Genomic DNA, 18,830 nt, shown 5'->3' on the forward strand with positions numbered 1-18,830 from the left:
AATGTGTTGCATTGAGTGGTTTTTAAAAAATAATATTTAATGAGAACAGGTAGACAATGTTTTTTTATAATTTTCAATCAGAATCTAACTGTTGGGCCTAAACTTTCTGCTAATAGAAGATTATTTCAGTTTATGAATTAGACGTATGGAGTTAGTCCTTGCTAACTACTCCACTTTGTAGGAGAGACACTTCTCATTTCCTTTTATTAGAGATTTTTCAGTTTGCTTCCCTGCCTCCCAAAAACTGCACTGAGGCCAAAGCATTTCAGTGCGGGCTGAAGGCATGTATTATTTCTCCCCCAAATGTTCCTGTTAATGGTATTTAAGTGCTGGCATTGATATGGGTGTACTCAGACAGAGTAAAACACAGAGCTGCTACAGGTGAGTTCGGGGTGAAAGCAGATAAACTGACTGAAGGGCTGGGAAGGGGAGTGGCATAGAGGGAACTCAGCAAGAGGGTTGTTTTTGTTATGGTCTGACAAAAAAACGCAAGCAAAGTTTAACATTTAAAATAAAAGCGGCAAAGAGTCCTGTTGCACCTTATAGACTAACAGACGTATTGGAGCATGAGCTTTCGTGGGTGCATGCGACGAAGTGGATATTGACCCACGAAAGCTCATGCTCCAGTACGTCTGTTAGTCTATAAGGTGCCCACAGGACTCTTTGCTGCTTTTACAGATCCAGACTAACACGGCTACCCCTCTGATATTTAAAATAAAGTATCATGAGCATTGCTTTGTGCCATAGATCTCGTTTAGCTTCTCATTTCAGCTCAATATTAGCTGATTGCAGTGGACAGATCTGTTGATAGTGCAGGTACCTGCCATCCCGACCTCTGGCAAGCCAGCCCACCTCTAACTTTCCTTTATCAATGTGGCTCTCTACTTTGGGAGACGGAAAAAAATCCCAAACCCCAGAGGAATTAAAGTTGTTGGGACCTTATCTAAAGTGATCGAAGTGGATGGAAAGACTGACTTTGAATCCATCCCTGACTTAAGGCAAAATCCTATTTGTCTCACTTATCCTGTGTGTAATCCCATTGACTGCAATGGGACAAGTGCCATCGGCAAGACGTGGAGCATTAGACCTTGAGAATTCAGCGTTCGGATCCTGTGTCAACATCTTCCTGAGATCCAGCTATCTTTGAGCTGCCCATGTACCCCAGAATTTAATTCCCCACCTCCCATCATTTCCACTTCAATCATTTCAAGGGTACACCTTTGTAATCACTCATCCACATGCAGAACTCCCAAGCGTCAACGGTTGTGCACATTGTCTTCTTCGGTTATTCTTATTTGTAAAACAGGAGCACCCGTGGACATGAGCTGAAATCAGAGCCCTGTAGCGATAGGAGCTGTACACATGCTCAGTCCCTGCCCAAAAACGCTTACATTCTAAACAGGCCAGGCAGACAAAGGAAGTACAGTATCTGCACCCCCATTTTAGAGGTGGGGAGCTCAGGCCCAGGGAGATTGACTGACACCTCTGAGATCACACAAGAGATCTCCAGTAGAACTGGAATTGTTCTATCCTGGGGTACATAAACTCCAGGCTGAAATCTAGGCTGTTAACTAGCACGGGGTACAGGTTATTACTGAGATACAGCAACACAGGGATGGGTCTACATAGTGGCGGTACAGCAAACCTGCATTCTGATTGGCTGAGCCAACTCCACTCCTGTAAAACAATAGATAGACATATACTCATAAGAAAAGGATAAGGATTGCCCTCCAACCAGCTAGTCACAGTATGTGTCTCAGCAGCCCATGGAAATGGAACCCAGAGCAGAGAGGGCAAGTCCTGCTTAAAATGGGTTCAGGAATAATGTGTGCACTCGATTCAAACAAGCAGCATCTAGAGCTTTGCGAGCCATGGCATCTGGATGTGGACAGTGTGCTTTTAAGACCTGGACCATTTTGCATGGAGTTCAAAAGCAGGCTGGCCAGCTGGAAGCAGCTGCAGCTGGAGTTGGTTGGAGACTGCACCTAGGAATGAGTTAGGGTTGGATGGAGCTTGTAACTAATGGACCTTCTCATTGGGCTGACGTGATCCATTTTCTCATTATGTGCTTCTTATCCGGTTAAAGTCGCGGGGCCAGAGCCTCCGCTGGTGCAAGCTGCTGTAACTCTATTGAAGTTACTGGTGCTACACTGATGTACGGGAGCCAAGGGTCTGATTCTAGTCCCTTGTGGTTCGCTTGAATGGCATGCTTGGCTTGTTGGATTTGAGGAGACATAGCAGGCCAGTATTTTTGTTCTGTGTTTGTACAGTGCCTTGCACATTGGGGTCCCGATCCATGGCTGGGGCCTAGATGCTACCACAGCATGGATAATTAATAATAGTATAATATTGTGGGTTGGGTTATACCTCATTTAACCTGTTGGGTGTGGCTGCCACCCCTCATTTCAGATATTTGTAAGAGACAGTTAAGCAGCTCCTGCCTAAAACAAAGGCATATGCAAGTCTGCCCAGGAATTAGAACTGTGTGGGCTGAGGGCTTTGCTGAGCATTGTTTGTGGGTGAGGATATGTGTGGGAGGGGAGAATCGGGAGAGAGAAAGACAGCACCACAGAAGCAGAAGGAGCAGGAAGACAGTAAGAGAAGGCTGGTAATGTGGTTCTGAGAGAGAGCTAGTAGAAAGCTTTTTAAGCAGAGTGCTGGCTGGAAAGGAAGGCTTGGAACAGCAAGCAAGGAAACTGGCTCCTGCTATTTGATTCCTGCTGTGTTCAGGCAAACAGGACTTTACACGTAATCTTTGTAAATAAACAGGATTGCATCAAAGACAATACCTGGCTCTGTCACCAGTTTCTCCCCCTAACTGGAACAACCCGTGACACCCTGTATTTAGCTAATCGCTCAGGTCAAAGGGAATAACAGGAACAAAACCCAGCTGGCGGGGGGTTAGTTTAAACATTACTATCTAGTATTTCCCTTCAGTTCCTGACAGTGAACTGAAATTAAAACGAATGGCTGGATTTTCTTCTGTTCACCCCATATTGACACCTAGCAAATATGGAGAAAGGAAACACCCAGTGTGTCAGGGAACTTCCTTAGCAAACAAATCCCAAGAGCCTGGGGGGTCTTTATGACCAGTGCTGCTGAGATTTCCCACCTTTAGGAGCATTAGGTCTTGTCATGAGCTCAAAGGATACTGTACAATATTTCTGCCTGGCATTTTCCATTCTTCCCACACTGTGTGGGGGGCTTTGGGGGCACTCAGAGTATGTCACCGACCAGACATTTTGAATCTCGCTCATTATCTATTGCTGAAAAACCCCTCTAATGCCCCACACACACACACACACACACACACTTGTGAACTCCGAGACTCGCCTTTCCCCAGCGCTTTAATTAACTAGTGATAAATAACACCACTGCCACGAATGCTGCACTACAGCCAGGTGATTAAATGGCTGGGTCTGAAAAAACTCAACTTCTGCTTTTAAGCAAATTCATACTGTATTAGAGGGAGTACGGGGAATGCTGGTTACATTTGCCAGGAAATACTGACTGTCGGGATAAGCAGTCACTTTAAATCAATCCACTAGTAAAAGGAGCTTCCCACAGATGCTGTGGGGATGGGATGCACATATTCAGGGAAGCAGCTTCGCTTCCAGAATAGGTGGGTGTCTGCTATTTCTGGTCTAATCCTGGCTATGAGGCTAGCGAGTTAAACAGCCAGTCTCTCCCTCTGGAGACCTGGAGTCAAAGCTGATTTACAGCAGATCCATGAGTCAGAGCTTTCAGAAATGAAAAGGGACCTTCTCAGATTACCTAATTAAAGCCCCTGCTTCCAGGTTAGAGATGTCTAGTGACTGTGCCATAGCAAGCTACCTTATTCGACACTTCGTTTCGCTGGCTGACTGACTTTAACATCAGTTATTTCTGCTATCTCCCTTTATCCTTTTAACTTCAGCACCTTGCTCCTTAGTTTAATCCCAGTGTCCCCTAAGAACAGTTACTTGTGTTCTTCTGTATTGAGCTGCCTTTAGGAATGTGCCGGTACCTCGCTGCCTTTTTAAGTATCATAGAATCATAGAATATCAGGGTTGGAAGGGACCTCAGGAGGTCATCTTGTCCAACCCCCTACTCAAAGCAGGACCGATCCCCTATTAAATTATCCCATCCAGAGCTTTGTCAAGCCTGACCTTAAAAACCTCAAAGGAAGGAGATTCCACAACCTCCCTAGGTAACGCATTCCAGTGTTTCACCACCCTCCTAGTGAAAAAGTTTTTCCTAATATCCAACCTAAACCTCCCCCACTGCAACTTGAGACCATTACTCCTTGTTCTGTCATCAGCTACCACTGAGAACAGTCTAGATCCATCCTCTTTGGAACCCCTTTACAGGTAGTTGAAAGCAACTATCAAATCCCCCCTCATTCTTCTCTTCCGCAGACTAAACAATCCCAGTTCCCTCAGCCTCTCCTCGTAAGTCATGCGTTCCAGTCCCCTAATCATTTTTGTTGCCCTCCGCTGGACTCTTTCCAATTTTTCCACATCCTTCTTGTAGTGTGGGGCCCAAAACTGGACACAGTACTCCAGATGAGGCCTCACCAACGTCAAATAGAGGGGAACGATCACGTCCCTCAATCTGCTGGCAATGCCCCTACCTATACATCCCAAACTGCCATTGGCCTTCTTGGCAACAAGGGTACACTGTTGACTCATATCTAGCTTCTCGTCCACTGTCACCCCTAGGTCCTTTTCTGCAGAACTGCTGCCTAGCCATTCGGTCCCTAGTCTGTAGCGGTGCATGGGATTCTTCCGTCCTAAGTGCAGAACTCTGCACTTGTCCTTGTTGAACCTCATCAGATTTCTTTTGGCCCAATCCTCTAATTTGTCTAGGTCCCTCTGTATCCTATCCCTACCCTCCAGCGTATCTACCTCTCCTCCCAGTTTAGTGTCATCTGCAAACTAGCTGAGGGTGCAATCCACACTATCCTGCAGATCATTTATGAAGATATTGAACAAAACCGGCCCCAGGACCGACCCTTGGGGCACTCCACTTGATACTGGCTGCCAACTAGACATGGAGCCATTGCTCACTACCCGTTGAGCCCGACAATCTAGCCAACTTTCAGTCCACCTTATGGTCCATTCATCCAGCCGATACTTCTTTAACTTGCTGGCAAGAATACTGTGGGGACCGTTTCAAAAGCTTTGCTAAAGTCAAGGAACAACATGTCCACCACTTTCCCCTCATCCACAGAGCCAGTTATCTCATCATAGAAGGCAATTAGATTAGTCAGGCATGACTTGCCCTTGGTGAATCCATGCTGATTGTTCCTGATCACTTTCCTCTCCTCTAAGTGCTTCAGAATTGATTCCTTGAGGACCTGCTGCATGATTTTTCCAGGGACTGAAGTGAGGCTGACTGGCATGTAGTTCCCAGGATCCTCCTTCTTCCCTTTTTTAAAGATGGGCACTACATTAGCCTTTTTCCAGTCGTCCGGGACTTCCCCCAATCGCCATGAGTTTTCAAAGATAATGGCCAATGGCTCTGCAATCACATCCGCCAACTCCTTTAGCACTCTCGGATGCAGCGCGTCCAGCCCCATGTACTTGTGCTCGTCCAGCTTTTCTAAATAGTCCCGAACCACTTCTTCCTCCACAGAGGGGTGGTCACCGCCTCCCCATGCTATGCTGCCCAGTGCAGTAGTCTGGGAGCTGACCTTGTTCGTGAAGACAGAGGCAAAAAAAGTATTGAGTACATTAGCTTTTTCCACATCCTCTGTCACTAGGTTGCCTCCCTCATTCGTTAAGGGGCACACACTTTCCTTGACTTTCTTCTTGTTGCTAACATACCTGAAGAAACCCTTCTTGTTACTCTTAACATCTCTTGCTAGCTGCAACTCCAGGTGTGATTTGGCCTTCCTGATTTCACTCCTGCATGCCCAAGCAATATTTTTATACTCTTCCCTAGTCATTTGTCCAATCTTCCACTTCTTGTAAGCTTCTTTTTTGTGTTTAAGATCAGCAAGTATTTCACTGTGAAGCCAAGCTGGTCACCTGCCATATTTACTATTTTTTCTGCACATTGGGATGGTTTGTCCCTGTAACCTCAATAAGGATTCTTTAAAATACAGCCAGTTCTCCTGGATTCCTTTCCCCCTCATGTTATTCGCCCAGGGGATCCTGCCCCTCAGTTCCCTGAGGGAGTCAAAGTCTGCTTTTCTGAAGTCCAGGGTCCATATTCTGCTGCTCTCCTTTCTTTCCTGTGTCAGAATCCTGAACTCGACCATCTTATGGTCACTGCCTCCCAGGTTCCCATCCACTTTTGCTTCCCCTACTAATTCTTCCTGGTTTGTGAGCAGCAGGTCAAGAAGAGCTCTGCCCCTAGTTGGTTCCTCCAGCACTTGCACCAGGAAATTGTCCCCTACACTTTCCAAAAACTTCCTGGATTGTCTGTGCACTGCTGTATTGCTCTTTCAGCAGATATCAGGGTGATTGAAATCTCCCATGAGAACCAGGGCCTGCGATCTAGTAACTTCCGTGAGTTGCCGGAAGAAAGCCTCATCCACCTCATCCCTCTGGTCCGGTGGTCTGTAGCAGACTCCCACCACGACATCACCCTTGTTGCTCACACTTCTAAACTTAATCCAGAGACACTCAGCTTTTTCTGCAGTTTCATACTTGAGCTCTGAGCAGTCATACTGCTCCCTTACATACAGTGCAACTCCCCCACCTTTTCTGCCCTGCCTGTCCTTCCTGAACAGTTTATATCCATCCATGACAGTACTCCAGTCATGTGAGTTATCCCACCAAGTCTCTGTTATTCCAATCACATCATAATTCCTTGACTGTGCCAGGACTTCCAGTTCTCCCTGCTTGTTTCCCAGGCTTCTTGCATTTGTGTATAGGCACTTGAGATAACTTGCTGATCGTCCCTCTTTCTCAGTATCAGACAGGAGCCCTGCTCTCTTGCACGCTCCTGCTCGTGCTTCCTCCCAGTATCCCACTTCCCCACTTACTTCAGGGCTTTGGTCTCTTTCCCCCGGTGAACCTAGTTTAAAGCCCTCTTCACTAAGTTAGCCAGCCTGCTTGCGAAGATGCTCTTCCCTCTCTTCGTTAGGTGGAGCCCGTCTCTGCCTAGCACTCCTCCTTCTTGGAACACCATCCCACGGTCAAAGAATCGAAAGCCTTCTCTCTGACACCACCTGCGTAGCCATTCGTTGACTTCCATGATTCCACATGTAGTTTTTAGGTTAAACAAACCAGTTCCTTCCATCTCTCCTAGTAGAAACTCAAGACTCATTTTCGTTGCTCTTCTTTGAATCCTCTCTTTTTTGGTATCTTTTTTGAAACTCGGACAGAACTACACAGAGAGAATTCCAGATGAAAAGAAGATAGGTAACTTATCCTTAGAGCTGGTCAAAAGTCAGAATTTCCCTCCATGGCAAATTCCAACATTTTGACATTTCCGTTCATTGAAAAATGTTCACATTTCCCGTGAAACAATTTTTTTTGGGGGGGGGGGCTTGTTTGGGGCCAATCAAAACATTTTGTTTCAATAAAATCTAATCCACAAGGGGTCCAGGACCATGGCCCGAGGCTCTTAGGCTGATTTTGGCATTTTAAAAAGTGCATAATATACAGGTTCCAGAACAGCTAAGTGAGGAGTAGGTCTGGGCTCAGCCAATTGTTACTGTCCTCGAGAAGGGGGAAAGCAGGCTGGGGATTGTTCTTCATTAGGCTGTTTTAGGGGAGGAGTGATGTACATATCACCTTAGACACAAGAAGTTCACATGAGACAGACACAGAACAGGCTCCCACCAGCTTCCCACTTCTGCCTAGTCAGCAAGCAGAATTTGGCTCTGATCACGTGTTAAGGGGAATGCACTGGCTGAGCTGCCCAGGTTACTGTGTGTTAGCGACAACATCGTCCCAATGCCTTCCCCTTACCCAGACCATCACCACAGCCCTTTGGGTAAGAACCTGAAAGATCTCATGGCCTTTCTGATTCATGAACTTGCAGAAAGCGAGGAAGGGCTGTGCCAAGCCAGGCAGGTCTGTGGCAGCATGCACCGCCATCTTTGTTTGTCTCAGTGATTGGCGATTTAAAGAGTGTGGCAGTAGGGCTGATTCTGATTTTAGAGAAGAGGAGCCTATGGTTGGGCATGTTGCAGAATCAGAAACTGCATGCAGATTCATGACAGCTCTTGGGTGTCTTGTATAAATCAGATCCTGTATGCAGAATCTGTCACGGGGCAGTACTGCATGCAAAGAAAGAGCAGCTCTCTCTGGCTACCCTGAGATATCATCCACCGCGGATGTGGGCAGGTGCATGCAGGCATGGGCAGGCTGTGCTGCATGCCCACAGAGACTCACTCCTGCACACCCCTGCCTGAACTGGGTCTTGGAAGCAGGGACACATTAAGGCACAGGCAGCCTGGGGCTCCAGCTCCTGGAATCATGTGATGACATCTGAATCCTAGTATTAATTTAAAAATTGTTTCTAGCCCTGATGGATAGTAAGAAGAGCTTGAAACTGTGGCCTGAGACTGCAGAGAGCCTGAGACAATTGCTCTGAAAGAGGAAACTGCCCCGGTAATCTCAAAGGATTATTTATTTTGAAATCCACTGCTCTTGGGACCCCTGCTGATCCCCCTCTACTCGAGAAGTGGCGGTATCTTTGAAAATACGGCCCCTGCTGTCTAAATCCCTTTTGAAAGAGGGACTTAGGCTCTGAAATCATTTAGTGGCTAGCTCCACTTGGCCAGCCAACCAGTTACACAAAGCTCCTTTCCATTTCTCCCCACCTCCCGCATTTGAGGAACACCTCAACCCTCTCCAAAAACCCATCCCATCGATTTTGCAGCATCCCTAAAGTGTCATTGACTTTGGGTTAGACTAGGAAAATCTTCCCAAGAGTTCACTCCCTGATGCTCAGGGGCAGTCTTCAAAAGCAGGGCTCTCAGCTCTATTGCTTGAGGTACGTCAAACCACAGCTGTGCCGCGCTCCCCTCCCCTGGTGGTACTCACAGGCTGCCCCTTCAGATCCGAGTCTGTGTAGACCTGGGCAGGAAATGGTTTTCCCATCCCAGGAAAATTTTCACCTCCTGAATTGTGATGAAAATCGTGATCTCAAATTTTCCCACCTGTCAAGCCCCCAATTTTTTTTTTATAATTCATCTCATTCAAAACATTTAATTTAAAGTTTGATTTTTTAAAATTGTTGTTAGCATAAATTTCTAACCAAAAAGTGTTTCTGAACTGGAATTTTTCATTCTGAAAATGTCGACACGAGTCGTGTGGACAATTTCAAAATTTCTTTTCTCCAACCAATTTTTCAAGATGAGCAAGTCATCGAAACTGGCCCTTGCCTGTGAACAGTTTTGGGTTGGACAAATTGATATTTTCTGATGAAAAAACATTTCGCTGAAAAATTCCTGCCAGGCTCTACTAGTGTGTATGGTACCATGTGCAACCTGTCTCAACACACTCACCCCCGTCCACCTCCCCACACCGGCGTGTGACAGACACACGATAGTTTGTCTTTATCGCTGTGGCAAGCTGGATATTTTTAGTAAATGGTGGTGCTACCCTGGTGCTGTAATAGTTCTAATCTGTCTGCTGTTCTCAGTGCATGTCCACTTTCTACCAGCCTTTATCTCCCCAGCTATCACACTGAAAAAACTTCTAAGCGGATTGCATGCAGCCTTCATTGCATCCCAGTGCGAACCAGCCCTTTGAAATGGGATCAGGAGACGGATTATTGTGGTCATGCAGTAACTCATTGAGGCAGGCAGATAAGAGACAGTTCGTTTCCTACCTCTGCGTGCTGGCCGGGGCTGAGCTGCCGTTTGCACTGGTAACACTTCAGACAAAGGGGATGATAGTCTTTGCCTAGAGAACGCTTCCTCTCAGCTGTTAAGAGAAGAAAAAGGTATGAGTAATTATACTCCAAGCACCTCATTAATAGTGGAACATATGTGAAATGGGTCTTTGATCCGTGGAATTACTTGCCAAGGAAGAGGGAAGAGTGAGACTCTTTTTCTCAAATCAAAGCCATGGTAGAATCTTTAATACAGGGACAATTTGGCTTTTTCCTGTGAGTTGGTTTCAACAGCACGGCTGTGGCTCTGTCTTTTTGAAGTTTACTCTTTCTAAACTTTACACATTGGAAATTTCACACCTAACCAGGACGAAAATTGCCTTTCTTCTTCACTTCAATCAAATGTAGGGTTTGGGAGGGTTTTTTTTTTTTTTTCATCTTTGGCAGGATTTCTGTCCCAGGTCACACATTGTTTAGTGTAGATGCTTTCTTGGTTTGTGTTTGAGCTGAGAATAAAAAGGCATGCAGGGAGACACATTATGCAGTCAGCTTGGGTACCTAGTTGTCTTATTATTATTTAGAATTTTACTCTGAGGCAATTATGTATTTCAATCTTGTGTCATAAAATTGCTAAAGGGAGAGAGCAGTGCTTATTAAGTCCCCATGCAGAATATGATCAAACACAGAGATAACACCTGACAGCTCAGGATCAGGCTGAATGCATGGCTTGATGCAAACATTCTTGTGGGAGTGGATCAAGAAAATCAGGACAACCCTATAGCCACATATTGCATTTCAGGAAACATACAAACGTGTTTTATTTATCTTCCCTGTGGAGCTGTCAGACAATTATTGGGCATTTATTTCCCTGGTATATTTTCCCTGTAGAGGGGCTTTGATCCTGGTACATTATAGTCATCTGTATAAGGCCACAAGGAACGCCAGCCAATAGTAATAATAAATATCTCACATTTGGAAGGCACCTTTTTATCCCTACAGATCTCACTGGGCTACGTAAACTGTGTTTCTCCCCATTTCTGAAATTCTCCCCACTCCATTAATTTAGCCAGCTCTGGGGAGGAATATAGTGTCTGTTTAACAGCACACAGCAACCTTACACAATGGTTACAGGAAGAAGACTGAAACGGCAGTGGGAAGTTAGATGGGCAGAATATTTGAGTTGGATTTAAATCGGGACACCAGGGTTAACATCTCTACCCCTGTGAAAAGGGCAATAGGAGCTTTACTCATCACAAGCACTGAGGGTTTCCATTTAAGAGATCGCTCAGTGAGTGGTTTCTCTAGCAACACAGTGGGGAGCTAGTTCAGTACTGATCCAGTGCCCGATTTTCAACTTGACAGCACTTTCTGCATAGTCAGTTTCCCCTGGTGTGTACTGTATGTGTGTGTTTCGCACCCCAAGAGGGGGAATGTGATTCTAAACCCACAAACGTTAGCAGGGAATTTGGGGGCAAGACCTAGAACAACTTGTACATCTTTTTTTTAAAAATGGCTGGATTTCAAGTTACTGGTGTCCCTTTAATGTCACAGGATAGATTTTGTCCTCTCTTACAGAGTGATACTAGTGACTCCTGTGAAGTCCAGGAGGAAAATTGCAGCTTTGGATCCAAATTCCCTTTAACTCTGGAAAAGGTTGGACTCTGATCCAAACCCCATGGCTCAGGCATGTTGGGCCGAAGCTGGAATCTGGATGGGACCAGAGTGGTAGCTTGAATTTGGTGAAATGTGGGTTCTAGATAGGAACCTGGCGACATGGGCCCATATCCAGCCAAAACCTGGAATAACTATTCCAGGGCCGCTGAATGCTGGCTAGGGAGCTTTATGGACCAACACAGAGGGGCAGAATTTCTGCGGAGCAGTAAGAATGCCCCAGCACATCCCCATTCCTCTGACATGTCCCCACCGCTTTCCTCGGGCATGCCCCTGCTCAACCCTGGATCACCCCATGCAGCAGGGCTCCTGCAGAGGCCACACAGTGCTGGTAATGATGAACTGGGCCCCTAGAGTTTAACTGATCCAAGTAGGGCTTGGAATTATTCAAACTCTCACAAGTGCAGGTGCTAACCTGGAGTCCTGACTAAGGCCAGGATGAAGTTTGGCACCAGTCATTTAAGAATGTAACCTGAAACAGGGCTGCAGCCAGATGACAACAGAGGCCATGAGTGGTGCCCAGTCATTACATTGATCCCATTGGCAGCCCCTTAAAGCTCCTTCCTGGATGGTGCTAAATTAAGCCTGGGATGGGTTACATGTAATCCCTGCATTTTCTAGCCTGACCAGTTTTTATTTCTGATTCCCATTGGGTTGGTGCACTGAGAGGGGAGAAGGAACAATCTTCACGCAAACAATCTCCTCGCACGTTGCTCTTCTCCACTGGTCACATGTCAAATTGGTCACATTGGTGATGTGTCCACGCAAGAGGATTAGTGCAGATCAGGGCTTAGCAAGAGGGCCCCCGCCTGTCTCTCTCTCACTTCAATCCCTGGGCAAGCCCCAGGTGAGTTCCACCAGCACAGTTTATTTCAGTCATTCTGGCTCTTGCGTCTCCTGAGCACTGGCATTGGAGGTGGCTGTGACGGGCGCAGAAACCCGCCCGTTCCAATATGGGAAGGGCGGATTCCTAACCCTGCAGATTTGCCCATGACAACCACATGGGCAGTAGCAGGTATATCAGTTCTGAAGCACTTCTGATTTCCCTTGTAGTAATATCCCACGGACACCTTCGTAATACCCTGCAGTTACCGTACCTCTAGTACCGTAATTAATAAAGTATCATGGGTCCCAATCCCCACTTTAACTACTTCCCATTAAAGCAGAAGCTACAGGATTCATCAGGCTCAAATTGCGTGGTGCCTAAATTAAGAGCCACTGTTAAGAAAGTGCATTGTAAGTCATTGCAAGCCAACAAACGCGCTCCGCCAGCAGTGGCTATCTTTGGAGAGGGATTCATAGATAGATTCATAGATTCATAGATATTTAGGTCAGAAGGGACCATCATGATCATCTAGTCTGACCTCCTGCATAATGCAGGCCACAGAATTTCACCCACCACTCCTAAAAAAGACCTCACACCTATATCTGTGCTATTGAAGTCCTCAAATTGTAGTTTGAAGACCTCAAGGAGCAGAGAATCCTCCAGCAAGTGACCCGTGCCCCATGCTACAGAGGAAGGCGAAAAACCTCCAGGGCCTTCCAATCTGCCCTGGAGGAAAATTCCTTCCCGACCCCAAATATGGCGATCAGCTAAACCCTGAGCATATGGGCAAGATTCATCAGCCAGATACTACAGAAAATTCTTTCCCGGGTAACTTGGATCTTACCCCATCTAAAAACCCATCACAGGCCATTGGGCCTATTTACCATGAATATTTAATTACCAAAACCATGTTATCCCATCATACCATCTCCTCCATAAACTTATCAAGTTTAATCTTAAAGCAAGATAGATCTTTTGCCCCCACTACTTCCCTCGGAAGGCTATTCCAAAACTTCACTCCTCTGATGGTTAGAAACCTTCGTCTAATTTCTAATCTAAATTTCCTAGTGGCCAGTTTATATCCATTTGTTCTTGTGTCCACATTGGTATTGAGTTTAAATAATTCCTCTCCCTCTCTGGTATTTATCCCTCTTGGGATGGGATGGACAGGGGCATACGTGTTTGAACTAGTGTACTACCAACAAAGGGAGGTGGTGTTGGCTAATGGATAGCATGCCGGACTGGGACTCGGCAGACCAGGCTTCTATTCCCGGTAACTTTTGACAAGTTGCATCATTCCTCTGTGCCTCAGTTTCCTCATCTGTATAATGGGGACAATGATACTGACCTCTTTTGTAAAGCGTTTTGAGATCTCCTGATGAAAAATGTTATAAAGACCTCAGTAGTAATAGTATTAATTAGCACAGACCTCTCTGCAAACAGGCAGATTCTGAGCAACCACTTCTAGCGAAGTACAAATGCACACATGACCTAGGGGGAATGGAAAGGATCCCCCTCCCCACTTCGTGTTGTGCTGGTTGAAGCAGCTTTCATAAATCAGATCGTACATCTCGGGTTGGTTGGTAGAAGAGATCCTAAAGTAGGATTTTTAGACGTATCCCAGAAGGGACGAGCAAGATGAGATGACCCTTCAGACTCCTCTTTATTTTAAACATTCATATTGTGGCTAACGCATGTCATCCCTTCAGCCGCTGAATCCCATTTACTGGCCTGAATGCTCCATTTGCTGACTTTGCTGTCACATCTGACTTTTTCAGAACAGTGGAACAGAATCCTGTCACTTTGCAGCACAAGGACACGCTGCTGGAAGGCAAAGCCTTACCTGACACAAACCCCAGGAGAAAAGAGGTGCATGCATTATGCCATAATAATATGCTCGACAAACCTCCACTGAGTCAAATGCCCTCAATTGTTATCTTGCCAGCTATTGCCGGCCAAAGAAGTGGAAGAGTATTTGGCCAAATGTGAAATAAACAGATGTTTCTTGACAAAATATTTAAAAATTAATCAGTATTTCAGTGGGATGGCCATTAAAGCCAAGCTGTCATGGAAGTTAAGGGCTTCAAGAGTACAGACAAAACCTCCCCTGCACCTTTCTTTGGACTATGCAGTGGAATTTGAGCAGGTCTTTTCATGCCACGTTCCCGCACTTCCCCCACATAAAATGCATACGTTTTTGCCCCAAAGCAGCAGGAAAAATTCAAGCCTGCCTACCAACATCCAATTAACTTCACAAGGGTGTCTCCTCCAGGGCAACCACTGAGATCTTCTGTGATGACACCAGGCAAAAGTGGTAAACCGCACCACGGCATTTTTTTAGGTTCCATTGTGCACAGCTATAATTATGCAATTGTCTGTGAGTGCTTACAGTGAAACTACGGATGCGAACTACAGAAGCGTAAGTTTTTACTACAGTGGATCAGGTCCAGGGTGGATAAAAATGTATTATTTTTTTAACAAATCAAAAAAATCCTATTTTTTTATTTAAATTGGATTTTTGAGGAAAAAAACTATCTAAAGATAGTTTTAATTAAGATGCATTATAGCTCAAAGATATCGCATCATGGAATAGGGATTATAAATTCTAATTCTATAGTATAAGACAGTATATTCATGTAATGGTTAAGAAAAGTTTTGTAAATGAGTTCCAATAGTTCATGGATTAGGGCCCCAAATTTATGGGGTTCCAGGGGCTACTGTATAGATTGTTTAGGTTAATCTTTCTATCTACCAAATGAGATTCAGTGCTCAATCTAGAAGATACCATCAGAGATGCTTAGTTTTGCAGTTCTCAAACTGGATTTGTGTCTCCGGAGATAACATGCTTGTTAACAGCAAAAATGGTTTAAAATAAATAAATAATATATAGAGATGAGAAATAACAGACCTCAACTCTATTGTCCCTCTGCAAATGTGTGTACACAGAGTCAATCCCTTATCTCTCTCTAAAAGTGCAGAGTTTCAAAAAGTTCAATGGATAGAAGATTGTTGGAGGCAGAATAGATCTGGACAAGGAGAAGAAGTTTGAAGATAAATTTGAGAAGGGAGGGACAGGCAGTAGAAACAAAAATGAAACTGTTTGAGCAGCATATTCCAGAAGTCTTGAGGTCTTTCTGAGTGTAGCCTTCATTGATTTGAGTTCTACCATACCATTCTCTCACTAGAAGGAAAAACCTATAATGGCAGCAGGCCAAAAAAGAGACCCAGTTTGGGAATATTTTAATGAAGTTCCTCTACCTGTGGGTAAGACAGGCACGGCTGCAAAATGCAAACAGTGCAACAAAGAAATGCGAGGCCTGGTTGCCCGAATGAAACAACATCTTGAGACGTGTTTCTTCTCAAGAGGAAGCTGCGTTGAAGATGGTGAAAGGAACAGGTCTGAACATGCAGGCTCTTCAGGTTGGTAAACTTTTTTATTTCATACTTCTTTCTTAAGGACTGCCTGTCCTCCTTCTGGACTATTCTTGAATTCTCATGTTTGAGCAAAAAATATAGTTGTTGCTCTATGGTACTATCAATTTTAGATGCAGTCGTGAAAAAAAATAAATCGCGGAAATAGGCAGATCTTCCTTGTACAATTTCACCTTTAAAGTAGTACTGAGTGTCAGTGAATGCAGTGAGTAATACTAAATGAGCAGTATGGTAATATAATTAAATAACTGCATTGACATATTTTGTTTTACAATTTCACCTTTAAAGTAGTACTGAGTGTCAGTGAATGCAGTGAGTAATACTAAATGAGCAGTATGGTAATATAATTAAATAACTGCATTGACATATTTTGTTTAGGGGAATCCATACTCAACATACAGGATTCTGAAGACTATCCAGCTTCAAGATCACCATCATTTTCTATAGTTTCAGAGTTTTCTGCCAATGATAGTGTTTCAGTCACATCATCTATGTCACATAGCCACAGTATATCACCTGTAGCAAAAAGAAAAAAAAAATCTCCATCATCCAGAAACAACCATAGATAAGTTTGTGATAAGAACCAGCAGATTACAAAAAGAGGTAATTGATGAAAAAATTGCCCGGTTGGTTTATGCAACAAACTCTCCTTTCTGTATGATTGAGAACCCATATTAAATTAACATGGTTCAGTCATTAAGACCAGGATACAGTCCACCCAACAGAGCAGATGTCACAGGCAAATTTCTGGATAAAGTGTATGAAAGAGAAATTGAACAGTGTGCAAAAGGTCTACAGGGTGAAATTGTTAACCTGAGTCTTGATGGGTGGAGCAATGTTCACAATGATCCTGTTGTATGTGCTTGTGTGACAAGAGAAGAAGGGAATGTCTTCCTTACAGAAACAATTGATACACCAGGAAATGCACACACAGCAGAATACTTACAAGAAGTAGCAGTAAAAGCTATAATCAACTGAAAAAGATTTCAAATGTCTAGTATGCAGCTTGGTCACAGACAATGCTGCAAATATATCCAAGATGAGAAGAAATTATTTAGAAAGAAAGTGACAAGAGTCCCAAGCTAATAACATACGGTTGCAGTGCTCATTTGATGCACCTCCTAGCCAAAGACTTCAGTGTTCCATAAATAAAGGCTAATGTTGTTGAAATTGCAAAATACTTCCATAACAACCACTTTGCAGCAGCTGCTCTGAAAAAAGTGGGAGGAACCAAGCTAACTCTCCCACAAGACGTGCGATGGAACTCAGTAGTGGACTGTTTGAGCTCTATATCAAGAACTCGCCTAATCTGATGACAGTTTGTGAACAAAATCCTGAACAAATAGATGGCCCTGTCACAGCCAAAGTTCTCAACATTGGACTTAAGAGAAATGTTGAACACATACTGAGTACCCTGAAGCCTATTTCTGTAGCCTTGAACAAAATGCAGGGAAATAGCTGTTTTATTGCTGACGCTGCTGAAATATAGAAGGGACTGAGTGAGATCGTAAAAAGAGGAATATGCAATGACAGAGTTAAACTACAAGCACCATCTCCAGCTCATTTTCTTGCAAATATTCTCAGTACTTGGTACCAGGGTCAAACCTTAACTGTTGAAGAAGAGGAGTTGGCTATGACATGGACATCCAGCAATCATCCCTTCATAATGCCAACTATAATAAACTTTAGAGCTAAGGGTAAACTGTTCAAGAAATATATGTTTGCTGATGATGTTTTAAAGAAAGTCACACCAGTGAACTGGTGGAAGTTACTTAAGCACTTGGATTCAAAGACTATTGAAGTGATAAACTCACTTTTAACAACAGTAGCTTCTTCCGCCGTGTAGAAAGAACATTTTCTTCCTTTAGACTAATTCATTCCAAATTGAGAAATTGTTTGGGACCTGAAAAAGCAGGAAAGCTTGTTTTCCTTTTCCAGATTATGAACAAACAGGAAAATGAAGGTGAAGATGACTGAGTTAGTTGCAGAAGCCAATAGTTTAAGTTTCTCATGTTGACTTGGCTGACGTCGTCAATTTAATTTTTGTTTTTAAAAAATATATATTTCATTTGACTATTTTAGTTAAAAACAATTTTAACAAAAACAAACTTGAATGTTTAACTAAATTCAAAAATTCATATGCTAGTTTTGTTAAAATATTATATGTTTGCTGCTGAAGAAAAAAATCCAGAATACGTAATGTTGTTGTTGTTTTAGTTAAATAAAACAATTTAAATGTCTGTCTGGTGATGTTCTCCTCCTAATACAGCATGGCAAGAAAATCCTCCAAATATTAATGATTAGCCTGTTGAATTGGAGATAGTTCACCTCCCAATGACTTCATAAATATCTGCTTCAATTACCTTTGGTAAATAAAATAACCAAACAATCCTTCATTTTCTGATATAGCTGTAAAACTAATCTGAAAAGTTTTCAAAATAAATCACTTTAAAAATGGATAGTGTGTACCTTCTAAAAATGAAACCTACATCTATCTCTGAGTTGTGAAGAATATGTATTAAGGTTATAACAACCAACAATAATGCACTTTTATGTAGAAAACCATGATTAAATTGAGTCTTCCTGACTAGTGATTTAAATCATGATTTAAATCAATTTGATTTAAATCAAATCCATCCTGATCAGGTCATTGGTGGAATGGTGCACTGAGAGGAGGAATGGTCCTCTGGTTAACACACTAGCCGAGGAGTTGGTAGTCCTGTGTTCACTGCTCTGGCACAGACTTCCTGGGTAACCTTAGGCAAGTCACTTAGCCTCTGTGTGTTTTGTTTCCCCATGTGTAAAACTGGGATAATAACATTTCTTGCCCTTCCTGGGGTGTTGGGAAGATAACTACATTAAAGATTATGAAGCGCTTTGAGATCCACTGATGAAAAGCACCATATAAGAGCTAGGTGTTATTACTGAGTCTAATAGAATGAGTGGGCAATATGTTATGCTTTGGAGAAAGGTGGAAAAAACCCCAATTCAAGTGCATCTAGTCACTGGTGCAATTGTATAGGGGAATGTGGGGAAATTCCTTCCTTGGGGCCCCAATTCAGCCAGGTGCTTAAGTGCATCCCCAGCTTCAATTGCATGACTTCAGTGGGCTTGCTCACATGCT

General features: G+C 43.8%; 1 protein-coding gene across 1 annotated transcript in view; it reads right to left on the reverse strand.

The window, feature by feature from the left end:
• Window positions 1-18,830, reverse strand: part of LOC140912147 (cysteine-rich protein 1) — a 54,274-nt gene that overhangs the window by 14,612 nt on the left and 20,832 nt on the right. Inside the window, exon 2 of the mRNA XM_073346315.1 lies at window positions 9,775-9,869. Coding sequence (XP_073202416.1) covers window positions 9,775-9,869 — 95 coding nt within the window. The remainder of the gene's footprint in view (window positions 1-9,774; window positions 9,870-18,830) is intronic.

The sequence above is a fragment of the Lepidochelys kempii genome, chromosome 5 (genome assembly GCF_965140285.1).
Source record: "Lepidochelys kempii isolate rLepKem1 chromosome 5, rLepKem1.hap1, whole genome shotgun sequence".
NCBI lineage: Eukaryota > Metazoa > Chordata > Testudines > Cheloniidae > Lepidochelys > Lepidochelys kempii.